Raw genomic sequence first — 27,400 nt, forward strand, 5'->3', positions numbered from 1 at the left:
AACTCTCTTAAGGGGGAATAAATATATATACGTGGAGTGGTTTCTGTCTCTTCCAAGATACTCCTGGTCCAGTCCAAATGAATCTAGCTATTTTTGATCCACAAACCTCAGGAGCTCTTTGTGGTTTATTTCCTTTCCATGGACAATTGACAGGAGCACAAACAGCTCCCATGACCCAGTCACACAACGGGTCCAGGGTCCGCTAGTCTCCACAGATGCAGGTAAATTACTGTGGCTGGTAAACTACTCGGCTGGGAAGTTTTTATGTGACTTAGGAACTCTAGGCTGCTGAGGTGACAGGCAGTCGGGCCTGCAGACACCCTATACACAACTCACAGAAGGCCAGTGTAACCCCTTTGTTACAGATCTAGGGGGCAACAAGTAAGCACCGCAAGAAAGGATCTCTACAGCTGAAAACTACTTGATTTTTTGATGGCCTATGACTTGGGCAATCAAATGGACTGATGCTTGAATAAATACAGGATCACAGACCAGGAGCAAAGGAGACGCAAGGGAGGACGTACTTCTGCTCATGTAGTAAAATTTTCTAAGGGAAGATCCAGAGACAGCTGCTGCTGAACCACAGCCAATTTTGCTGAAACATGCACTGAGAGTGCTAAATTAAAGTCAGCAATTCAGATAAATGTGTTTCTTTGACCCCTTTCTTCTATTTTTCCATTTCTATCTATCAAAGAATTCTAGCAGAGATAACCTATAGGATGGTCATGGGGAGGAGATAAGCAAGGCCATTGATTTGAGGAACTGCAAAGGGGGAAGGTCGGAATGAAAGGCAAAGGTACTTCCAGGAAGGTGTAAGGCCAGTTGGCCAAAATCCAAGAGAGATCAAGGGTGGAGAGAGCTTCCTGGTACTGGTATAATATTATGGGTTCGAGGAGACTGCCAAGGTTTCTGACAAGTGAGAAAGAAGAAGACTCTTTGATTTGCTTTTATCCCATCCTCAGAGATGGGGAGTTGAGGCAACATTTCCCATCTGTTAATTTTTAAGTCCTTTCCTTAATTTGCAAAAAATACATTTCCTTAAGGACGTTATAATCCATAACCTCCATTTTTGAGCCAATGGGCAGCAACCACCACTCCATTTGCACCCCCAAATCCATCTGCCTTGAGATGAAATCCATCAGCACATGTAGCAAGTAATGAACCTGTTCTTCCAGTGATTCTAGATAGATCCTGGTGGTCTATCCAAAGGCTTGTCTTGAAAACAGAGTACAGCTTGCTTCTCCTAAGTGTCCAGAATTCTTGCTACTCAGGTCATTGCAACAATACAGTGCAAAATATTTTCTTCATAATTAAAACTGGAAGATGGAAAAATTATGTGGAGTTGGGGAGAGAGGAATACACCATATATATTAAAGGGCAGTAGACAAACTTCCAAGACAAGTGATTTTCCATCTTTAGTTTTGCACTGGCAAACAATAATTCTAGGAATTTACTCCAAGAACTTAAATGGAAATTAATGTATAAGAATCTTCATCACAACATCATACAGTAAAAAATCAGACACATGTATACACATGAAAATAGAAATTGGCTCAGTAGTGGTGGGATATATAGCATAAATCCATCTGATGAAATACATGCATGAATTTGAAGCAGCTTAGAATTATAAGAATATTTAATAAGAACATATTTATCCTAATTTAAGTTTAAAAAGCAGAGTACACAACAGTATGTCTAAACTGGATTTTAAATATGTAAAATATTTTTTCTCTGCTTACAGACATTACAGAACTCTGACTTAAATAGATACGATAGGTTGCAGCTTTATGGTTAAAATAAGGCTGTGAAGTGAAGTCACTCAGTTGTGTCCGACTCTTTGCTACCCTATGGACACCAGGCTCCTCTGTCCATGGGATTTTCTAGGCAAGGGTACTGGAATGGGTTGCCATTTCCTTCTCCAGGGAATCTTCCCGACCCAGGGATCGAACCCAGGCCTCCCTCATTGTAGACAGACGCTTTACCATCTGAGCCACCAGGGAAGTAAATAAAGCTGTATAACCACTTAGTGACACCAAGTAAGAGCCTCTCTAATTATGAAGATGATATGAAGATGAAATGAAGATGAATGTGATGAAAATGTTACCTTGTGCCAGCCTTTTAAAGGCCATTTTCTCTTCTTTAGCATAAAACCTTCATGTTTGTCTGGTCTCTGGACATTGGTTTGGCCTATTTTCAGTCCTTCTATAATTTCCCAGCTGTCAGCTTCCTAAGAGAAAAGAAGAAAAACAAATCACATATTTCTCAGTGTTTGACGACACACTTAAAGCAAATTCCTAGGTAGAAGTTGCTTTTGAAACAGCACTCAACCCATCAGAAGTATGAACATCATTCTGGAGCGTTCTGTAACATCACACACAGCTATGCACTTATAACTGAAGTGAGAGCAAGTTCCTGGGTATACCTGGAAGAATGCAGGCCATCAGAAATGAGCTGGACAGAGGTGAAGTCTGGGGTAGAATGGTTTTGATTGCCTGCACTCACAAGATTTAAAATGCACTTTTCCAGGCAGTTCATCTCTGGGGACAGAGGCACATTAAAGTTTTAAAATAAGATCATTTTGATGAAACATGTTCAATTAGCGTGTGGGCCTGGCTTTCTGTAGAAATGAAAAGGCTGCAGCAGCCTAAGTGGCCCACAACCTGTTAGGCTGAAGAGCAGCGCTGTGGGCATCTGTTTCCTCTTGGTGAGGCTGCTGACATTTCCGAGTGAGCATAAAATGCCCCGCTTGCCAAATACCCACCCAGAAGTAAGTGCTTTTGAAGACACACGTTGTGAGAAACACACACCTTTGGGAGCCCGTGGAAAGAACGCCCGACTGCACAGCCAAAAATCTGAGCTTCTAGAGTCCATATTATCACCCTCCTCTGTTAAAAACAGACTCAATCATGGTTTCCTCTTCCATAAGATATGTTCTGTTCATCTATGTTGTTTTTTAAAAAAGCTTTTAAAATGAGTTGTCAGTATTTAAAAATCAGAGGATTTCAGACTTTAAAAATCCAGATTTCTAGTGTTTGTGGAAGCCTAAGATCTGGCAACATTGGTCCTGCCCTGGGGGATGGCAGCCTGCCTTCAGTCTGCCACAGTTCCCCTGGGTCTGCTTCCATGTTGGACAGCTGCTGTGTAGCAACATCTTGGGCTTTAAAATCCCCAGACCAGGTAATTTCCAAGGACCCAGGCAGCTCTATAGTAATTGCTGACCTGGCAAACACTCGTGTTCTAGATCTCAGGCTTGGGGCTCACTCAAGCAGAAGTAGAGGCAGGAACAATGAGGTCACATCGCATGCATGACTGCTGCAATCCTGCCCATGGAGCAGGGAAGCAAAATCTCTCAGCACAACCTGCTTGGCCACCTCAGCTCTGGAAAGCTGGATGCAGCTTCACGGATCAGGGCAGGCCTCTCTGCAGAACAAACTAACCAAAACTGACTCAGGAAGCTGCCTTCTGAGGGGTGTCCTATCAGCAATCTTCTTTAGACTACAGCACAGAGGCTTCAGCAGGAATGGCAAGGGGTTCTATCTTACGGCAGATGGACTTGCCAGCCCAGGGTCTGGGTGGTGGCTGTCCAGAGTCTGCTGAAGGACTGTGAGGCTCTGACAGGACCCAGGGGCCAAGGGCCATAGTCAGTTCCTGACATCAGCCACGGAGATGGGAGGGGAGAGGGCTGCCTATTTACCATCCATGCCTCTTTCTTCTGTCTTCTCCTTTCATCTCAGAAGCTGCTTGCCCTCTGCTGTGTGCTTAGTAGCTCAGTTGTGTCCGACTCTTTGAGACCCTGTGGACTGTAGCCTGCCAGGCTCCTCTGTCTATGCGGATTCTCCAGGCAAGAAAACTGGAGTGGGTTGCCATGCTCTCCTCCAGGGGATCTTTCCACCCCAGGCATCAAATCTAGGTCTCTCATATTGCAGGCAGATTCTGTACCATCTGAGCCACCAGGGAAGCCCACTTGCTCTATGGCTGAGTCAAATCTATGTTTAAGTCCAAATACGTGTAAATGGAGTGGGATTTTCACAGAAAATTGTTTCCAGGAGATGTGGCTGAACATTGCTTCATGCTAACATCATTAAGCCTAGGAGATACTCCTGGCTTCTGAAGCCAGCACCATGCTTCAGCATCTGACTGAAGCCCAAGCCCACAACCACCACCACCCCTGAGAACTAATCCAAGATCACTGCCATTTCTCCATCTTCTTGGTCATCTCTGAGGGCACCTAGTGAATGAACTATTAATACATCCCTCACAGAAATGCAGCTACCGGTCTTTATCTGGTGACATTAAGAACCTTTTAAAGGAGCTGTAAACTTCCCTGTACACAAGAAAACAACCTACAAAGTGATTCTCTACCTAAGTACTGTCAGAAACTGCGATTGATTTGGTCAGAACCGTTAATTAGATATGGTAATTAAAAAAAATATTTCTTTCTAAATAAATCCACTGCCTACCTAAAAAAAAAAAACAAAAAACTTCTGATGAGACAATTTGGCTCTGTATCCTATTTTTAGGACAATAAAAGGCACTGTCATCAGGAGTGCAAAGCACAGTTCTTTGGTATATTCATTTTTAAATACTGAACTGCAATTCAATCCAGGTGAGCACTGCTTATAAATAATGAGAGAATAATAGAAGAAAATAGAAGGTTCTTGTACAAAGTCCAGTTATCTTTGCTTTTCACTCCCATCAGCGAAGCAGATAAAAATGATTGCTTTTTATTCCATAAAATTAATAGATTTCTATACATTTCTTTTAGAAAGCCTTAATGTAATCAAGAAATTAAAAGAATAACTCTCTACATATGTGTACCTATATTCATGAACACTATCTCTGGTCTTAGAGAGATATCAGCTGTATTTAATGATATTTCTATTTTTAGTAGCCCCATCCATGGATAGCATCTCCAGAAGAAGAGCATTTTCATTTTTGGCTAGATTTTATCTTATTTGAAGGCTAGTGTTCATCTTTGTTTATTCTCTCTCCATTTGTGACAAATACTCTGCATTACTTATGAAAATGGAAATCTTTAATAATAAGTACAAATGGTATTTGAATTTTTTCCTAATTAAATTCAGAATGTAGTAATAGCTTATCCCTATGGCACTATGACTACTGATCTCTATCACAGCAGTTTTTTTCTTCTTTGGGAATTTAACTACAGAGGGAAAAAAGGGGTGGGCCTATGTGGATAAGATAGAAAAAGCAAAAAGTTAAAAATGTATTTTGTAAACATACATGCAGCAGTTCTGAGCAGGTAACTGCACTCACTCTGATTCAGCATTACTAAACCCAGCAAAAGAAATTAGGAAGAATCCTAATATAGTTCTTATAGTTAATAAATAAACTGTCAAACAGACAAAAAAGCAAGGGATAATGCCACAGCAAACAACTCTATTTCAATTATAAATACTGATGATAATGTTACAAATAAGGTGTGTAAGAAATGAAAATCCTCTCAGGACTTAGTACAATTCATCTCTATACTCAGTAGACCAGGTCTGTTTTGAGAAAGCTAAAATTGCTTTCTGAAAATTGAATAACTATTCCTAATTTCAATTAATATCAATTTTCTTCTTAAAGTCACCAACTTTCATAGGTTTATGTATATTAGAAACAGAGTCAAAAACCCTAACATAATCAGTACTTGAAACAGATATACAAACACTTTTGCTATTACAGAAGTTTTAAACATCTTTGATCTAGTAACAATACCCCAAAACAGAAAGTAACCTGATAACAGGTTTCCTAGGCTGCTCATTTGGAAACAAAAAAAAAGACATTTCCTTTCTCAAGAGTCTATTCTACAGGCGCACATGTGTAGGTGGTGGATACGTGAAATGCTTTAGGAGGTGAAAGTATCAAACAAAGCATTTGAACAAATCCTGAGACAAGACTATGTGTACTTAAACAGTGTTCTTCCACCAGCAAGCAGTACCCAGACAGCCCATCTTCTCTCAAAGGGGCTGAGGGACGGTGAGATGCTATGGTGTCTGGATTGAACAGGACTCTCTGATTTCATGGGGTCCCAAGAGAGCTGTTACGTATTTGTACAAAAACACAACAAGAATATGAGTCACACGGCAAGATCTAAGTAGGCAGATGCATGGAGACGGAATGAGAAGTGGATGTTGCCAGGGTCCTACCCAGATCCCAAAGTGGGTGCTCAATCAGGGTGGGCCACCTTCTCCATCTCCCCTACATGGAGTTATTCTCTCTGTCCTTTAGCTGTGTCTTAAGAGAGAACTGAGGTTTCAAAGAGATTTCTGGTCATATTGACCAAGTAGACACCCTCTGTTTGCCATTCAAATAGAAATAAGATTGTTTTCATTTCTAAGTTGTTTTTTTTTTAAACAATTTAATAACTCCCTTATTTTAGTTTGGCAACCTGCTCTTATCTGACAGAATAAAGTCTATGGCTTGTAACACCTTCAAAGTATAAAGAGGTACGATATTCTATAATTCAATAGCATAATAGAGCATTCTTTTCACAAAGGATTGTATTTAATGTAGGAAAAGCAACATGGATGAATCAGTTATACATACTTAGTTAACCTTTTGGGAAAATAAAGTGCTATTTTTGTATTTGGATTCAAATTCCCCATGCATTCTATTTTCTGAGTTTCTCAATAGGGGGATCTGAAAATCTCAGGGAATTGAGCAGGGGATGAGAGTAAGTAGGATGGTGTCTCCTTGACTTTTCTTTGTGATTTTTGCATTTTAGGCATAAATTAATTGAGATGTTCCCATAGTCTGAGGAAAACGAAGCCCAAGGAGAGGGAACACCGGCTTCCACGATTCAGAAAAGGTCTGCATCAGTAGTCTTTGTGTTGTCCTCTGAGCTCACTGCTAGGAAGACCAGCTGTAAGGGTGCTGAACTCTGAACATACAGCAGCCCCTCTGGGTAGGGACTCTTTTACCCTGCAGGTGGGGCAGAGTTTAAACGAGTCTAAGTTTGAATCCCTGCCCTGCTACTCAGCAGCTTTTTTGACTCTGGGCAAGTTACTAACTCTTGGTTCCTGTATTTGTAAAATGTTATAAATATCCACACTACATGGAACTGCTCATAAGGATTACAGTAAATGGAATCAAGTCTTAGTATAATACCTGGTACCCAGTGCATGGTACCTGCAGTTGCTGTTGTTGTTACACCTGGGCCCAGTGACTTTTTAAAATTACCTTGATATAGAAATATTAGTTCATCTCTCCAACAGAGAGGGACAATAATTTCTCTTGCCTTTCCCTTAGAACAAAGAGAAAGTGAAAAGAAATGAAAGTGTTAGTCACTCAGTTGTGTCCAACGCTTTGCAACCCCGTGGACTGTAGACCACCAGGCTCCTCTGCCTGTGGAATTCTCCAGGCAAGAATACTGGATTGGAGTATTTCAATTTCAATAGTGGACTGGCGTATTTCAATTTATTTCCTCCTCCAGGGGATCTTCCGCACCCAGCGATCCAACCTGAGTCTCCTGCATTGCAGGCAGATTCTTTACTTTCTCAGCCACCAGGGAAGCCCCAAACAAAGAGAATTCTGGCCATCTGTATGTAACCCTGCAAATCTCAGCAAATACACTTTCATCTCTTCCCTTCTCAGGGCAAGATACCCTACATACTGGGGGTGGAAAGAAGAGATAGAGCAGTTCTACAATGGGCATCATAACTAGTTTAGGGAAGTCAGGCGAAAGAGGTGTCGTTCCACTGGCCCCAGGCCAGGCATCCTGCCACCTGGAGAGCAGCACACTGTCACTGACCTTAGAGAGGGGCACCGGCTCTGGTTCCAGCAGTTGCCGACTTACAGAGGGTTCGGTGCTCGTGGAAGAAGTCCTCTCCAGTATGTGGATGCTCTGAAAATACACGGAAATACAGCTGAGGGTTAGAGAATCCATTCCTCATGTGGATGGACAGGAGGGTGAGATCACACACATCACAGGAGGAGCAGTGGGCTAGGTTAAAGATGACAAGTTCCAGAGGGGAGACCAACAGCAGCAACAACGCTAAGAAAAGTGTCAGGACAGTGTCTTCTTCTCTTATGGATTTGATGGTGAATTTCTGCTACAATACTGATTTTAGTCTTAGAGAAACAGTCAGGGAGCACACAAATTAAAAACAAACAAACAAACATGGAATAAGTCCCAACATTTTAATAACTTTATAAGAACGGTGGTACACCTACTACTTAGATTTGCTCATCTTTCAAATGGCAGGAAACAGAGAAAGATCTACATCAAAAATCCCAGAGCCATAATACTGTTTAGTCTCTAGAGTTTCTTATAATCCTTATAATTAGATATTGTAATAGTATAATTATTATATAGTTACAATACTATAATTCTTAAATGCAGAGAAGAAAACAATTCAACAAGCAGTAGATATCTTTTACAAAGATTATAAAGAGCATTCACAGGTCAGTAAGATGACATTCCAACAGGAAAATAGGCAAAGTTATATGGGCAGGCAACTTGTGCAGAATAATGGAAAAGATGTTCAACTTCAACCACAGAGGTATTTAAAGAAATGAAAACCAAAATAATAATGATTTTTTAAAACCCATTACATTCAAGAATAGATCATGGTTGGGGGAAAAGGAGTATACAATCGGTATACTTTTTAAAGAGGAATTTTGCAATTTTATTAAAAAGCCTTTGGAGAAAAAAGTACTGCCTCATCGGCCCAGCAATCTTATAGCTAAGTCTTTAAGGAAGTAATCAGACTAGTATGGAAAGATATAGGAACAGATACACTTACTAAAGCATTATCTTATTAGAGTAAAAAAATCTAATATATATGAGAATGATACAGATTATTAAGGAAGTATTAATACCATGCAATGATTAAAAATGATAACATGAACTTTGGTCTACTGATATGGAAAAGATTGTCATGGTGTTTGGTTAACTAAATAATCAGGCTATAAAGAATATGTAGAATATGATGCTGCTAAGCTTATAATCAAAATATATTCCAGAATGTTACAGTAGCTGTACAGAGGTGGTAGAATTACAGATGATTTTTAATTTTTTTCCTAACTTTTTTTAGTGCAAAAATATACATTACTTTATATTTGGAAGAAATTAAGCACTTTATACAAAGGGATAAATCTGAAAGACATTAAAGAAATAATCCAACGGAATTAATATTTAAATACAGGCTGAAAATGTAACATTTTTACTCTAGTTCTAACATTTCATTGTTTCAATACACAAAGTTGGATTTTATTTACCTATTAAGGTCTCTATTTTTCCTATCTCATTGGAAAACTGTCAGATTAATGCTTGCTTCTTCATAAAGCAAGTTACACTTTGACCTGAGCCAAATTATTCTAACTTCTATTCAGACTTTTGATTATTTCTGTTATCTTGAAAATTAGAAGCCTGACTGTAAATTTTTAAAATCGTATCTGATTGCTTTTTTAAGTCACTTATTAGAAAGAGAATAACTGAGGTGGAAGATTTATTTTTCCAATTTGTGAGGAAGTAGAAGAAATCAGAACAGATATTTGGTGACCAAACACCTCTGTGGGCAGTGGGCAGCAAGAACTTCTAATCTGGCAGCCAGTGTGCCCACAGGCAATTGAAGCAGTAAATGGGACTCTGCTCTTTCCATTCGTAGGTTCACTGCAATTAGCGGCGAAAAATGATAAACGGGACTGGTATCCACATCTGTGCCTGCGCCTTTTGTGGGCGTCAGAAACAAAGGCAGACCATGAAGAGAAAACAGGCGGTGTGTGTTCAGATCTTTATCAACAATGGGAATAAATGACCTGGGACTTGTATTACTGTCCATGTTAGTACTCTGGATGGGATCCTACTTAAAACATATCAGCTAAATATGAAATTGAAATTTATTCTGAGATCATGCATGTCACAGGAACTAAAATGAGAATTATTGCTGTGGTTGAAGCAAAAATCATATTACCTTCTAGGACGCCCTCACAGCCTTTCATTTTTTGCGTGTGTGTTTAAAAATAATAAAACTAAGATGTGCTCATCATAAAAAATTCAAATACAGAATAGAAATATATAAAAGAAGTCAAAGTTCCCACCCCACTGTTATTCACCCTCCTCATACCTTTAGCTTATGCAGCAGTGGTTGTCAAAAAGTTGTCCATGAACCTTAGAGGTTCCCATGGCCCTTTCAGGGCATATGCAAGTTGAAAACTTCTTATAACCATACCAAAATGTTATTTATCTTTTTTACTCTCATTCTCTCTCTAATGTATAGGGAAGTTTGTCAGAGGTTATATAACATAAGGACGCCTCTCTATTTTCATACATGCAGGTGTCTGAGCAATAAAACACACATACATTGCCTTCGGGTCCCCGTTCCCTACCCCACATAACAAATACACACAGTGAGAAATGCAAAACTTGGAAAGGAACTTGACCTTAACAGCAACGTAGGCAAGACCTAAAGGACTAACTCAGGAACTTAGCCAGGTGAAAGAAACTAAATCACCTAATATTCAATTCAAGCTACAGACACGGAAATCAATTTAGGATATTCAAAGCGTGAAAAAAATGAATTTTGTCTCTATAGAGACCTGGGGATACTTAAAAGGGCAGCTGGGATTCTGTGGGTCAGAAAAGTTAGTGACGAAACAAACCAGAACGGAATCTGTAAAATACCTACCGCAGTACCTGTCACGGAGAACACATTAGTTGTTTTCTCCACTCAATTTTACAAAAGTTTGCATTAGGGAAGAAAAGTAAGAAGTTCATTCATTTCAAACTTGTTATAACAACGAGTCGGACACGACTTAGCGGCTGAACAACACATTCCAACTTAGTGGATAATCCAAACCCAAATTTTGTTGATTTTCCAAGGTACAGAAAATCATAAAAATGTTTACTAAGATAACTCTATCTTAGTAATAAGTGGATATTTTTATTACCACTGTGAGGAAATTGAGGCTTTAAGAGATTAAATTGTGCTATGCTGCTGCTAAGTCACTTCAGTCGTGTCCGACCCTGTGTGACCCCATAGACGGCAGCCCACCAGGCACCCCCGTCCCTGGGATTCTCCAGGCAAGAACACTGGAGTGGGTTGCCATTTCCTTCTCCAATGCATGAAAGTGAAAAGTGAAAGTGAAGATGCTCAGTTGTATCCGACTCAGCGACCCCATGGACTGTAGCCTTCCAGGCTCCTCCATTCATGGGATTTTCCAGGCAAGAGTACTGGAGTGGGGTGCCACTGCCTTCTCCGAGTATACTGTATACTTGTATATTATTCAAACCTATCATCTATCTGATAATAAAAAATTAATCAACTACCTTAAGAATTGGCTTCAAACTCGTGGTTTTTAAATAAAAGTCAAAAATATATCCCTGAAGTTACGTAAGGACACACAATCACTCATTATTTTAATGAGATACCTAAGTAGGTGAATGCTATGTTCTTAATATGGGCAGATATGATGAAGACAGTTTTCAAATCTGTCATACTCAGTCTTGGGCTCGAGTTCAACTGTGTGCTCCATGAAAGTAGGAACAAACTTATCTTCATCTTGGTTTCCCACTTCCTTGACCTCTAGCACAAGGCCCTGCATACTGTAGGCAGGTAATCTCTAGAATTTTTTAGATCTCTTTTATTAAGTTGTAGAGAATGGCCTCTCAGCAATCATTAACACAAGATCAGGTATAAAACTCCCTTCTAGTTTCATCTTGGAATTATAAAAATCACAGCTCCAATAAGACAGAACTTTTGAAAACATTTTAAAATAAGGACTTAACTTTTAAAACGAAAACATCTGGTGAGTTAACATCTGGTGAATTAAGCTCTTGTTTATTAGATTTAAAGCTGTGACTGGTCAATGGAGAACACAAAAAAATGTATTAATAATGTGGCAACATCTTCAGTAACAAAAATTAAATCTTCACGTTTCCTTTAAGATCATAACTTGTGCTATACTTGGTTTTCTTCACAAGCTGCCTATTTTCATATTCTTTCACGGTGACTTGGAAATACATGCCACCTACCCTCAAGGTGTTATACATATTATATAAGAAGGTTAAATAAAGGATTACATATATTTGTTCATTGTTCTTTTAAAATCAAGTTTCCTTTCAAATACTAAAATTACAACTTAATTTCCAGGTCACTGTATTTTTTTAAAGACTTTTTTTTTTTTTTTTTCCCCTAGAACAGTTTTAGCTCCACAACAAAACTGAGAGGAAGGTACAGAGATTTCCATGTGCCCTTGCCCCCACACATGCATTGCTCTCCCCCATTATCAATCCCTCTGAATGGTGTGGTGACATTTGTGACAAAGGATGAACTTAGGTTCTTTCCAGGTCAGCATTTTAAGGAACTTGGAACACACAGAGAAGGTGAAAGTACTCACCCATCCTTTGTTCGCCCAGCTCAGAGAAAACCGATGCACACTTAGCTTAAAACCTGGAGTTGAGTGCATATTTCACTGCCGCTCTTTCAATTGGTAAAACTTAGTCCCCTGGGTAATACCCACTAACCTTAATACCTCCTAGGCAGCAAGCAGAAATCTGTTGACGTGACTACAGTCTGGTTTATGTGGTATCAAAGATGTGGGTAAACAGACATACAAAGAGACATTCAATAACGGCCGAATGGTTTAGTCGCAACTCCTGCAGAGAGAAACACAACTCTCAAAATGAAAGTCCACAGAACTGCTGAATGGGTCTCTTGGCTTGTCTGGCCTGTTGTGTAATTTCATTTTAGAGATGTAAAAGAGCTGCTGGAAAAATGGTAGGTTGTGGCTACCAATTTCTGAATAGACTCACTTTCCATGCAAATTTAAAACAGTATTAAAGAGACCATTGCTCTCTGAATGTTAACTCCACTGAAATTGCTCATCCGATGAGTTTATCTAAGCTATAATATTTTTCTGTTCATGAACTGTATAAACTATTTTCAAAGAAAGATATCCAAAATGATTCATAAACTTCGAAAGTATTTTCTTGTTCAAGCTTCTGATGATTAGGCTTGTCTCTCTTCTAGTTTTTCTAATTTTGACAGAGCAACACTATTCCAGTGAGACCAGTAGCCTTTACAGTGCTGCTGCTGATGACAATCGTGATAGTTCACATTCAGTGCTTTCTATATCCCTGTCTCTTACACGGATTATTTCATCCCATCTTCATCAAAAGCCTTTAAATAATGGCTATTCAATTTATTTTATGGCTGATTGAGCAGACAGAGCCTCAGTGAGGTTAATGACACAGAGTAAGTATTAGAGTTGGAATGGAAATCAAGATTCTCCTCTGGACTCCAAGCTTTTAAATAGTGACCTCTACTAAAATCAAAGCTAGTATTAGATGCCAAGAGTGCTGGGAGAAAGTGGAAGCAATGACAGATTTTATTTTCTTGGGCTCCAAAATCACTGTGGATGGTGGCTGTAGCCATGAAATCAAGACACTTATTCCTTAGAAGGGAAGCTATGACAAACCTAGACAACATATTAAAAAGCTGAGACAACAGGGCTTCCCTGGTGGTCCAGGGGTTAAGAGTCCGCCGTGCAATGCAGGGGACACCAGTTCAATCCATGGTCCCGGAAGACCCCATATGCCGTGGGGCAGCTAAGCCCATGTGCCACAACTACTGAGCCCGAGCTCCGGAAGCCGTGAGCCCCAACTACTGAGCCCGCATGCCATAACAACCACAGCCTGCGCACCCTGGAGCTTGTACTGCTCAACAAGAGAAGCCATGACAGTGAGACGTCCTTGCACCTCAACTACAGGGTGGCCCCCACTCACAAGCAGAGAAGGCCAGCATGCAGCAACGAAGATCCAGCACAGCCAAAAATTTAAACAAACAAACATACAAAAATAGATAATTAAAAAGCAAAACAAAACAGAGACATCACTTGGCAGACAAAGGTTCTACAGTCCAAACTATGGTTTTTACAGTAGTCAGGTATGGATATGAGAGTTGGATCATAAAGAAGGCTCAGCACCGAATACTTGATGCCTTCGAACTGTGGTGCTGGAGAAGACTCTTGAGAGTCCCTTGAACTGCAAGGAGATCAAACCAGTCAATCCTAAAGGAAATTAACCTTGCCTATTCATTGGAAGGACTGAATGTGAAGCTGAAGCTCCAATACTTAGGCCACCTGATGTAAAGAACTGACTCATTGGAAAAGACCCCAATGCTGGGAAAGATGGAAGGCAAAAGGAGAAGCGGGTGATAGAGAATGACATGATTAGATAGCATCACCGACTCAATGGACATGAATTTGAGCAAACTCAGGGAGATGGTGGAGGACAGAGGCATCTGGCATGCTGCAGTCCATGAGGTCGCAAAGAATCGGACATGACTTAGCAACTGAACAACAGCAACAATACAATATTAGCAACAATACAATGACAAAAAACTACAGCAATTTCAAGTAGTCTTTAACCTTAAGACTAACTGAACACATCTACCACAACCTTCCATGGAAACAGAGGGGCAGAAATGAATAAAACAAAAATAAGTTTACAGCATTCTTAAATAGGGTGCAACCATGAGGTTTGCTTCCAAGTTTCCAGAACTAAGCGCAAGTCAGCTAGCTCTACTTCAGGAATGCAGTGTCTGATGAAGAGAAAAGAATGTAGTTTTGCAGTCACATAGACAAGCATACAAACCCCCATGCTGCTATTTATTACGTAAATAAAGAGGGCAAGTCATGAACCTCTCTCAGCCTCAGTGTTTTCTATCTCCAAAATGGAGATGTTAAAGTCTACCTTAGAAGACACTGCAAGTCACTGAGCTGGCATCCAGTGTATGGACGATCCTACCATACACTGGCACACAGCAGGCACTCCATAAATGGCGGCTAACAGCTCAGTTACAAACGATGTAAGAAAAAATGTTTAGGAATCTTGCGCATTCTTATTTCCACAGAAAGATGTGTCCAAATACTCTACAGGTGTACGACACCTGGGTGCCCTTTGGAAGCTGAGAGGCCATATCTGACAAGGCCATCATGTTACCTGGTCAATCTAGCAACTGTATTCAGCACCATCTCATGACTAGAGCACCGGAGCTTACTGAGAAAGCTGACAGAGTGAGTGGAGACAGGTGCCCTTGGATACTTGCAAGTGGGAAAGCAACAGCAGTGGATAGCGATGCACACTGCACATCTTGTGAATGCCTACAGCAAAAGAGGCTCACGGTCTTGCCTGCTGTCTTCTTAATCATGTTCTTAAAGGGACTATTTTTATTATTTTGAAAATAGCATAAAGTACCAAAATCACCAAAGCCAGAAGGCCATGACTGAAGAAGTAGTTAATTCTACTACTTTCTCTATAGTAATGATTATCTTGCTCTCACTGAAAGATGGCAGAATTACATTAATAATAAATCTCCATATAAGCACCACTAAGATGAATGAAAGTAGAAAACTTTAGGCATAGTGGCTGGGAAAATTCCACACGGCACACCTGGGAAACCCTGAGGGAAGAACCAACAGTCATCACATTCTTGACTCTTACTGCATAGAAACACAAGCTTGTTAAGAGCCAACAGCTATGGCCCCACAATGCAGTCGTCTGTTGTTGGAAACCCTGCATTGTAAGAAATACAATCAGGGACCATGGAGTGGTCCATTTATAGCCAAGAGGAGTTCAGCAATCTTGACTATGAAGTGGTAAAAGGCATATGAATAAACAATTCTTTCATTCCCATGGTTGCCTTTCAGTAACACTAGAACCAGAACTTACCTGTGGGCTTGCTCCCTACCTGTACTCACAAACATGCAGCAAAACTACTGAAAACCCAGCAACTACGATCATACCTCATTACGGCACTTACAACCGAACGGCAAATAAAAGGACAAATACGAAGCCCATTTCAAGAGCAAAGGCTCTGGAATGTGCAGAGTTAATAAGAGGCAGGAGAACAGTTCTGGATGACTAGAAAAGGACACTGAGGTCAAGCTAATTTGTACTTTTCTATAAGGCTATTACAATGACCCAGAACAGACAAAGGTTTTCCGTATGATCATCACTCAAGATTTTGTAACAAGCAAAAAAAATCGTATAAACATTTTTATATGTATATTTAAGGCAGAGTTGGTTTGTTTTGATTAACCTTGTAAACTCAGAGCAGATATATCTATGCTTTGCCTATATGTACTCATAAATATTTGCTGAAAGAAGGAACAAATGTTTGCTATAATAATATACAGTGTCCAAGTTCCCACTTTCTGGAAAACATGCTTAAATTTCTATGAGATAAATATAGATAGTTAGAGGGCAAAGAGGGGCACAGGTTTTGCTCATAGCATCTCAAAAATGGTTTTAAAAACTTGCTTTAAGTGTCCCATCTGGTATATACTTCATATTCATTTAATTTTAAATCTTATGGAGTTAAGGCTTACAATTTGATAATTAAAATAGATGACATTTATATTGTATTTACTATATTCCATATACTGTTTTAAACATATATATGTTTTACATACATATGCACATTAACCCATAAAATATAACCTTTAAAAATAAACGTTTTTGACGATAGAAGCTATACACGTCCATTGCAGAAATTTGAGGGGAGGAGAAAAAAAGAAACCACCTACAACCAGCAATAAACTCTTCCAATATCCTGGTATATTTGCTTTCAGCTTTTTAAATGAACATATACTCCTGATTCTTAAAAAAAAATTGGAAATACACTATATTTTCAATGTAATACCTGGGTCTTTTTCATTTAACAATATATAATTTTCTCAGAGCTTTAAACATTTTAAAAACATTTTTAACAGCTGTGCAATATTCCACTGTATGGCTATGAGTCAGGTTATTAAATGAATTCCTTGTTGAATATTAGATTACTTCTAATTTTTTAATACCATAAACATACTTTGAGAAACATCTCTGCACAGAAATCTTTACATGTATCTTTGGTTGTTTCCCTAGAATGCATTTCTTAGAAGCTGAGCTACCAGGTCCTATGGTTTGATTTTTTAAAAGACTTTAGATACATACTGCAAAATTTCCCTCCAGAAAAGCAGAATTAATTAACATGCCCAGCAGTAGTACATGACAGCATCCATTTCCCTGAAACCTCATCAACCTGGCTATTCCCTTTACTACAAAATCTGCTCTTTAACTAGTATTTGAGGTCAAGAAGCCTGACACAACATGCATGGGGCTTTCCTTTACTTTTGTGAAGGTATTTTAATTATAATTGTTAGGTAGTTAGAATAGAAAAACGGAGTCCAGAATGGCAGTGGCTAAAAGACAAGGAAGGGAAAAGCCCACGAAAATAGAACAGAGGAAGGCCCAAGGACTGGAGTGAGGACCTCAGGTAGAACAAACAGGTCTCCTGGCTAGCCCAATTTACATAGGGCAGGCCCAGGGGGAGGAGAAAAAACATATAAAAAGAGGAGCCAAAGGGCCGGGGGTCTCTCTCTCTCTCTCTCTCTCTCTTTCTCTCTCTCTCTCTCGGGTGCATGCTCTCTCTCTCTTCTCCCTCTCTCTCTCTCTTCTCTTCACGTCTTTTGGGACGGCATGCCCTCACACCTCGAGGATGTATTTTCCTTTATTTTCTAAATAAAACTGAGCTGTAACACAGAGCTGTAACACTGATCTGTCCGAGAGCTGTGTGACACACCGAGAGCTTTAACGTCCGTCACTTCAAATTTTTGTTGTGATGAGACAGAACCGAGGAAATTACACACTCCCCTGACACAACCTAGGAGAATTACTAAGACAGAAGGATGGTAATTTTTTCTATGTGTCCAAGTTGAAAGTCAAATAGAGCAGTTTTGTTGATGCTTTGGGATGATGTTTTTATAGTCCTAGTGAAATACCTGAAATGTGTTGTATAGAAGTGATTGTGTCCAGCCTCGGTGAACAACAACCTCCCGAGGAAGCTTCTGCAAACAACAGATTCCCAGACCTCATCAATGACCTACGAATGAGACTCTCCGGGGTTCGTAACTGATTATACTGTGCTTCTCTCCATTTAGTGTTATGCCTAAGAACCCAGCAGGCAGTATTCATCTTGGCTCTGAAGGATGGACAGACTTGCTTCTATAAACAGGCTACCCCAAACCAGACAGAAGGTAATAAAATAATTCCTTAAGTGAGAAATCAAGGCAGGCGGAGAGAACCAAAGTGCTTTGGCAAACACATCAGGGCAAGCAGCAAACAGATTCTTTCTGAGATAACATTGAGTTCTCAATCACTTGTGGGTAATGAGTATCTACGTGCCAGGTGGCAAATTTCCTTCCAGTGGTCTCAGTTTCAGCACATTTGACACGGACTGAACACACGCCGTAAACATCAAGCAGCACTGACAGCAATCTCCAAATGGTGGGGACAGCAAGAAATCTGTGGGGCCGCTCATTTCGTTTCATAGAAAAGGCTAACTGTAGTTTTCGGCAAACAAATAAATGATCGGAACTTCTCACTCCAAAAGCAATACATGTAGTGTAAGTTCAGAAAATTTAACATTCAGGAAAGCACGAACTACAAAAATTCACCTTTAATACCAGGACTTCACAATCATTATTAATATTTTCATCTGTGTACTTTCTGGTCTACTGTTTCCCAGGCCAACGAGGACGTGAAAAATTACTGCTATTGTTGAGGGAAAAAATGAGGAGGTGATATATAACTCAAGGGTAACTGACAAATGCCGTGTTACAAAGTTCACTTAGACAAGTACAGAAGGCCCTTTCCCCAGACATTCCTGCTCATCCAGCCCTACTACGGAGCATACAAGTGGAGTGGTCAAGAACAGGAACTCCAGAATCAGGCTTCCAGGGAGCAAATCCTGACTTAGCTGCTCATTAGTGTGGCCAGAATATTTCACCACTTTATACCAAAGTTTAGTTCTCTGAAATAGTGATATTTCAGCCTTCCATAGTGAGAACTCATGAGAAAGCAGCTGTTGCTGGTATTGTTCTATTATTCATGAACTGTGCCTAATATTTAGACTTCTCAAAATACCCGATTTTAAAAATGCACCTAAATCACAAAAGTTGGTCATAACATGACTTTCTGCAAGCAGATACTATTTTTCCCCATCAACATTGGTCCTAAGTCTTAAAAGCTAGGTTCCTTGGGATGACTGGAATCACCAAAAGACTAACTTGGAAGCAAGTCAGGAATTTAAACTAACCTGGCACCCAGGACTTTATATATCAGTCTCGCTATGGTTAAGACACTGCTTCCCTGATAGCTCAGTTGGTAAAGAATCTGCCTGCAATGCAGGAGACCCAGGTTTGATCCCTGGGTCAGGAAGATCCTCCGAAGAAGGGAAAGGCCATCCACTCCAGCATTCTAGCCTGAAGAATTCCATGGACCATACAGTCCATGGGATCACAGAGTCAGACACGACTGAGTGACTTTCACTTATCACTTTAGTATTTCTCTCTGAACTGAGAGCTGGGTTCCAGGGTTATCTGGCAAATCCCTGGATCCACTGAATTCTAAAATTTTTCCATTTAGATATTGGCAGATTTCAAATTATTCTCCTCCTCACTGATAAGACTGAAGACAATTTAAACTGGAAGTTAGATATAAATCAAGAATGCTTGAATTTTTCTCTCCAGAACTGAGAATATTTTTGTTTGGGGAACATTATATTTTTCACAATCCAAAGATGGAAATAGGTTTCATATTCAGAAAATAAAGATGCTATATTTCAAAGCAGTAACTTGGTTTAGCAAAGCTATTTGAAAAAGATACTTCAGAGATTCAACTGGAAGAAAAATATTCCAAGTCAGTTTCTGTATATGCTGGGGGATATTTTTATCAATCTGTTTGTCCAAGAATAAAACTTGTTATGAAAACCCTGTACACAAAGTATAGTTGTTAATGAAGAACATTTTTACTTTCTGGTTTTCTAGACATCTTCTTCACTAGTAATGAAAGTTGCAAATAGAGCAGACGCTGCTGATATCTGAACTGGGTGGCTATGTGGTGGTAAACCAGACCATGGTTACCTGAGTCCCACTGAATCACTGTTGGGGCAGCCTCCCATGCTACAAGAGGACATTAACTGCATGGGTCATGGTTTGTTAACTGTTATAAATAATGTATAGGAAACTTTTTTTTCTTAGTATTAATACTTTATTCTTTTCTTTTCTGGCTGTGCCGCATGGCATGTGGGATCTTAGTTCCCCAACCAGGGATTGAACCCATGCTCCTGCAATGGAAATGCAGCGTCTTTACCAATGGACCACCAGGGAAGTCCCAGGAAACATTTTTAGATATCCATGTAATTGAAATCTTCTATTAGTTGTAATCACTGACCATAATATTGAATATATATTTTATTAAACACTGGCAAGAAGATTAACTATCAGCCTCTATATGATTTATTAGGAATATCATTTTTTTCCTTAAAAAGTTCTTTATTTTATGATCTCTAAGCTTCTGTAAACTTTAAATCATTATAAGGATAGCTGTTTGTTTTTCTTTGATTTTTCATTAAACAAACAGATTGACTCATATGTGCCTTTCACATCTAACTTGGTAGAGCTATAACAATTCACTCTAGTAATAGACACTGTCACCTGGTAATTGGGCTTTCTTGGTGGCTCAGATGGCAAAGAATCTGCCTGCGATGTGGGATACCCGGGTTCTGTCCTTAGGTTGGGAAGATCCCCTAGAGAAGGGAATGGCTACCCACTCCAGCATTCTTGCCTGGAAAATCCCATGGAGAGAGGAGCCTGACAGACTACAGTCCATGGGATGCAAAGATTTGGACACGACTGAGCAACTAACACTATCTGATAATTATTCATTCCAAATTCCAAGTTCCTGGAGCAACAGTATCTGATCTTCTGAAATGGTTTGATAACAACACAAGTAAAAATAAGCATTGGCTCCAGAGGCTTCACTTTAAAAAATGTAGATGTGGGTTTCCCTGGTTGGCTCAGTGGTAAAGAATCTGCTTGCCAATGCAGGGGACATTCGGTCCCTGATCTGGGAGGATCCCACATGCCTCAGAGAACTAAGCCCATGTGCCACGACTACTGAGCCTTGCTCTAGAGCCTGGGAGCCGTACGTACTGAGCCCATGCGCCACAACTACTGAAGTTCGTGGCCTTTAGTGCCTGTGCTCCATAACAAGAGAAGCCATGGCAATCAGAAGCCTGCACACCGCAACTAGAGAGCAGCCTCCGCTCACCCCAACTAGAGAAAAGCCTCCACAGCAATGAAGACCCAGAACATCCAAAAATAAATACACAAAATTATTTTTTTAAATGGTCCACATTAAAAAAAAAAACTTTTTTAAAATGTAGATCCTTGGCCTGATCCCAAACTACTGAAACTGTCTCAACAGGGTGGTCTCAGTTTTGTATACTGCAAAAAATTCTCTAAAAAATGTAATCATAAGGGTAATTATCAAAACAAACAAACAGAACCCAATTGGCTTGCTATAAGCCAATTACATAGTATTACTGAAAAATAAGTACGATGAGAGACTGGGAAACAACAACTCTTATTTTAGAGTTATCTCCCACCCCACCAATAGTTTTAACATCTGTGCAGAATGCTCCCATTGCTTTGCTTTTGTTTGATATCTCTGCCTACATAAGCCCCAAGTCATTTATTCTACTGTACAGTTGCCATGAGCAGCAAGCAGGAGGCTCTGTGCTCTCCTGGTATCTTCTGCCACTTCTGGACCATCCCTCCTCTACTTTCAAAGCCCACTGTTTTTGGGAGACTCAACTCCTGACTGTACTACTTTCTCTCCTTGCTGTCATCTCCTAATTGCATGATCATTCCCTCACAGCTACCAAGGCCTCTGGAGCCTGGTTCACAATCTTCCTATCCATGCCAATATCTCATTCACTTGCTTATTCAAATATATTCTGAGCCAAATTATATGCCAGGACTGTAGAAGGTGCTGCTGCTGCTAAGTCGCTTCAGTTGTGTCCGACTCTGTGCGACCCCAGAGACGGCAGCCCACCAGGCTCCCCCATCCCTGGGATTCTCCAGGCAAGAATACTGGAATGGGTTGCCACTTCCTTCTCCAATGCATGAAAGTGATAAGTGAAAGAGAAGTCACTCAGTCGAGTCCGACTCTTAGCGACCTCGTGGACTATAGCCTACCAGGCTCCTCCGTCCATGGGATTTTCCAGGCAAGAGTACTGGAGTGGGGTGCTAATGGTACTAGGGAGACATTATTAGACAAAATAAAACTTCTGTTTCCAGGGTGCCTGCACTGCAGTGATAAGGAGCAGAGGAAGGGATACAAATGTAAACAGGTGAATATGTAACATGTCAGATAGTGGTTAATGCTCTGAAGACAAAAGCAGGTAAGTGGACAGTGAGTGATGAGGATACACAGGGGAGGGTGGGGGAAGGCTGCCCAAAGAGGGTACGTTTAGAGAATGAGTCAAGAGTGTGAGCATATCTGGGGATACTCGGAGGAAAAGCAAGCTGGTCAGAGGGGGCCCAGAATGCAAAGTCCCTGAGGTTGGGAGCATGCTTGGCACATCTAAGGAAGATGCTGGGGAGCACTATGTGGAATGTGGTAGGAGATGAGACCAGAAAGGTATATGCAGATCCAGGTTATGAATGACCTTGTAGACAATGGTCAGCAGCTCAAATATTTGGAGAGCGATGGGAAACCATTGGAGGCCTGGGCACAGGTGAGAGGCTTGATTTGACTTAGCTTTAAAGGGACCACTTTGACTACTTTGTGAAAAATGACCTGAAGGTTAGTCAAAGGTAGAAGTAGGGAGACGAGTTAGAAGGATATGGCCATAGTCTGGGTGAGGAATGATGGTGGCTCAGACCAGGGCAGAGGGAGAGGAGGAGGGAAGTAGTGGTCAGATTCAGGACATCCTGAAGGCAGAACCAATGGGATTCACTGAGGGTCTGGACGCGTGGTGTGAAGAAAAGAGAGGAGTCGAGGATGGCTCCTGCAAGATTTTTGGCCTTACCAGTGGAAGGACAGAGTTGCTGTTTACTGAGATAAGGGGGACTGGGAAGGAGTAGATTTGAGAGAGAAATTAAGAGTTCAGTTTTAGACATGTTAAGTTTGAGATGCCTTCTGAGTATCCAAGTGGAGCTCTCCCTTGGTCACTTAAATATTACTGTTGTCAACTAATTGACATCCCGAATCAGGGTTCGTGAATTCAAATGCTTTCAGGGGCCAGGCAGGAAACACAAAATATTGCAATACAATAAGGAGAGGAAGAGACTGTGGCTGATGAGAGAGCAAATGCCTCATCTAAAGGGGAAGCCAACCCTGAGCCCAGTCTAGTGCTGCCATTTGGGATCCGGGCCCAGTGTTCCTTTACCTTCCCATTTCGAAACAGAAAGAAGAATCTGGACTTTCAACAACCGAACATTAGGGAAATAAAAAAGCTCCACAATCTATCACATTCGAGAAGTGCTCAGTTAAATCAAGTTCTGGCTGCAGGATTTATTGGTGTCTTTATTAATTGCAAAAAATGACTGGGTTTAGCATTTCTCTAATCTACCTGACAGCAGAACCCTCTTTTCATGCAACATTTCAAGGGACAAGCATTCCTTGGACCATACTTTGGGAAATGCTGGTTATGCAAAAGTCCTAGACATCTAATCAACCTATTTCCTCTCCTAAAAATTTAGGGAGTGTATTTCTGGCATTTTCAGAACCATAGTTGAACACACAAACACACATATACACAGATACAGCCAATTCTGTTAGCTGTTCTAACATCTGATATCAGTCTTGAACAAAGTGTAAATGGAGCAGTTACTAAAGTCTTCCAAATTGTTAAATACTAAGTGGGACCCTGACCTTTTCATTGGTGAAGAAACATTAGTGAAACCACAGGGGCACCAAATCACTTCATTTCCCATCTCCTCTCCCTCCTTCACTGGTTGGGCTACATAATTCAGTGGCAGGAAGGGCAGCCAATTACTACTATGCAGTTGACAGATGTTCTTTGTTTATACTCATCTATGAGGATAAATAAATCTGGATTGGAAAATCTGTAATAAAAAGACAAGACTAATATTGTTGCAGATCTTTAAAAATATCCTCTAGGATACATTAAAATACTTGAGGTGCAAGGCTTGTCTCTGAAGAATCAGACTGTGAAGTCTGTTTAAAAGAGCTCGCAATATAGTTGAGGAGATCAGTACATAAAAAGATAACAAGGAAGTGTCAAATGTTGTCAAAAAGTTCTATAAAGCTCAGAGAAAGGAAAGGTCAGCATGGGTTAGTGGCCAGTGAGAGTGTCACTTAACTAGTCCTTGAAGCACAAAGGTATTGAGTTGAGAGGAGGGTGGTGGGAATCCATGCAGGAAAGTCAGGAGCAGGGATGGAGATAAGGAAGTTTCGGGAGCCATGAGCAGACAAGACTGTACAGGTTGGGAGGAAAATAAGAGACTGCAGCTGGATCCAATCATGGTGGTCTCTTGATATAAAGTAATCATATATCATGCAGGGAACTGAAAGTCTTTGAAATAATTTGAGCATGAATCTTCCAGATTCAGGAAATTTGAGCTCAGGAGGCCACAAGGAATCAGTGAAGCATGAGTACTCTGCAGGACCCCAGGGTGACGTGATGAGAATCTAGGTTAGGAAATGAGCAGTGAGACTAGAAAGAAAGAATGATATTATGAAGGAGGAAATAATCAGTGGGACTTGTTAACCTACTGAATGTGGGAGAAACAAAGAAGAAAGAAATGACTTTGGCCTTGGGTCTACACGAGAATGATTATCCTGATAGTAAACTGGTTTATACACACTGATTTAGGGTGATAATGACACAATTAAGTAGAAATGCCCAATCAAGTAATTCACGACCTGGAACTAGAAGTTGGGAAGGGCAGGCAAATAATGTGCAGAAAGTCACCACTGTATGGCATGTACTATGTGCTAGAGCCTTTGTGTGTATGATCAGTTTAGGAGAGAAACAGGGATGGACTTTGCAATTTGGCACCATCTACATAGACGTCGAAGAATTGATGCTTTTGAACTGTGGTGTTGGAGAAGACTCTTGAGAGTCCCTTGGACTGCAAGGAGATCCAACCAGTCCATCCTAAAGGAGATCAGTCCTGGGTGTTCATTGGAAGGACTGATGCTGAAGCTGAAACTCCAATACTTTGGCCACCTCATGCGAAGAGTTGACTCATTGGAAAAGACCCTGATGCTGGGAGGGATTGGGGGCAGGAGGAGAAAGGGACGACAGAGGATAAGATGGCTGGATGGCATCACTGACTTGATGGACGTGAGTTTGAGTGAACTCCGGGAGTTGGTGATGGACAGGGAGGCCTGGCGTGCTGCGATGGGGTCGCAAACAGTTGGACACGACTGAGCAACTGAACTGAACTGAACATAGATGTCAGTCAATCAGGAGAATGGTAACATTCAATGAAGACCAATTCATCATTTTCTCTACGTCCTTCACCATGAAAACAGCCATCACAAAAAAAAATAGATGCATTAAAAACTACTACATCATAGTCTGTCACAAGATCACTCACATTTTCTGATTTCCTTAAGCTAATACAAGATTTTAACAAGTGATGAGACATGGAGGGAAAAGAACTGGAATGGTTCTTTATTCCCCTCTCCCTTGAGGCAGATAAACAGATACAAAACAGGAGGCAGGAAGGAACCAGAGGAGAAAGTACTTGGGAGAGTTTCCCCTGCTGAGATAAACAGGAATGAAAGTAAACTCTTTCCTTGAAGAAGAATAACCATTTGAATGTTTCTTATTTTTCTAGAATGCATTATCAGGCATGCTATTTTATTCCCATCATAAAACCTTCTATCCACAAGCCAGCCAGGAGTCACACATTCCACCTCCAAACCTCCTCTGGTGGATCAGAGTCTCAGTTCCGCCCTGTTTTTTTTGCATGCTCACCCCAGAGCTCAGGTAAAACAGGCAGTTCAACTAAGCCTGACAGATGTTTCTGCAACAGTCAGCAGTCTCTTCCATTTGCTATAGTTCTCCAGGGTGAGCAGGGTTGATCCCTTCCTTCCCTCAGCAGCCAGGAGGCCACACTGCTTAAAATTCCTCTCAATTTAAATGCTCAGGGCAAGGGGAAAATAGAGAAGCCATGACAAGAGAGGCCAGAGGCAGGTGAAGGGTAGCATGAAATTGCAAACTTAGAAAGCATCTCCGTGTGCAGTAGTAATTTAATTTAAATGTGTTTTCATTCATAGTACTCTTACTTTTTTTAAACTCTAAAGATGTAATGAACATTATAACTTTGTGTAATCACAGATTCAGCTAATGACATAACTGCTTCTAATGAACAGAACATAGATGTCCTCTTTGAATTCCCCTGCAATTTCTTGCTAGAAATAGGAAAGGGAGTTCGGAGTGGGAATCTGTAGACTGAGGGCTCTCTAAGGAACATCTCCAGAAGTGCATTCCTACCATCTAGAAGAAGGAATTCTCATGTGGAACTGGCATCTCAAGGCCCAAGTCTGTACTACAGAATATCAGATAACTGAGGTATGCACTTCTAGCAAACTAGAAAAATAGCAAACTAAGCAAAATACTCTGAACATATAAAATAGGAGAGAAAAAACTGCACAATAATGTTCGCTAACTGGATGTCCCCCAAAAGGAAAGCTTTTAGAAAAAGTTAACATCTGCTTATTGTGAAAGTCTATCACAAGATAACATTATAATGGCAAATAATATTCAGTTAAGTGCTGGGCAAAAAAATTCACCTGTCTTGACAAAGAAGCGTATTCATATGACTAACCTCCATACAACCTTGTCTGTATAATAGCCACTAAAGTAGTAATAAAGTAAAAACGGCTCAGTAGTGTCTGATTCTTTGCAACCCCATGGACTATGAATTCTCCAGGTCAGAATACTAGAGTGGGTAGCCGTTCCCTTCTCCAGGGGATCTGCCCAACCCAGGGATTGAATCCAGGTCCCCTGCATTGCAGGTGGATTCTTTACCAGCTGAGCCACCAGGGAAGTCCAAAGTAGTAATAAAGTATCCTGTAAACAAAAATAATTTACAGAATGAGCTACATGGAATAATTAAGCAATAATAATTTAATTTCTCTATTGACTTCAATTTCTTGATTCTATAATTATATTTGTAACCTCATTCCTGAATCTGTTACCAGATTCCATGAAACTCCAAACAGAAGTTCATGCACAGCAGACCAATGAGAGACCTGTCGGAAGATGCCAAGTCCCTTTCAACCTCCGCAAGTGAAGAAGAAATAGCAGAACATTCATGTTCCAGAAGCCACCTTCTGCCTCCAGGTACAGACATGGGGAGAACACTGAGGGCTTCACTTAGCCACTCTTCCTGTGGCTTGTACTCTGAAAAAGGATTCTCAATTATAGAAAATCAAGAGCAAGATCTTCATGACATCATCAGGCAGATCTACAGAACACAGTGAGTTTTCCTGGGGAATAAAAATCTTCACAACAAAAGTTTCAGAGTTAATTAGCAATCCCATCATATCCTGATGTTACTACAGTTGCTCCAAAATAACAAA

The 27,400-nt window shown here is 40.4% G+C and overlaps 1 protein-coding gene across 20 annotated transcripts in view; it reads right to left on the reverse strand.

The window, feature by feature from the left end:
• Positions 1-27,400, reverse strand: part of OSBPL6 (oxysterol binding protein like 6) — a 219,020-nt gene that overhangs the window by 62,836 nt on the left and 128,784 nt on the right. For all 20 annotated transcript variants that reach the window (XM_002685263.6, XM_024979932.2, XM_024979980.2 and 17 more), the window contains 2 exons: positions 7,757-7,849; positions 2,105-2,227 (listed from right to left, as the gene is read on the reverse strand). In XM_002685263.6, the coding sequence (XP_002685309.2) occupies positions 2,105-2,227; positions 7,757-7,849 (216 nt within the window). The remainder of the gene's footprint in view (positions 1-2,104; positions 2,228-7,756; positions 7,850-27,400) is intronic.

This window comes from Bos taurus, chromosome 2 (genome assembly GCF_002263795.3).
Source record: "Bos taurus isolate L1 Dominette 01449 registration number 42190680 breed Hereford chromosome 2, ARS-UCD2.0, whole genome shotgun sequence".
Taxonomy (NCBI): Eukaryota; Metazoa; Chordata; class Mammalia; order Artiodactyla; family Bovidae; genus Bos; species Bos taurus.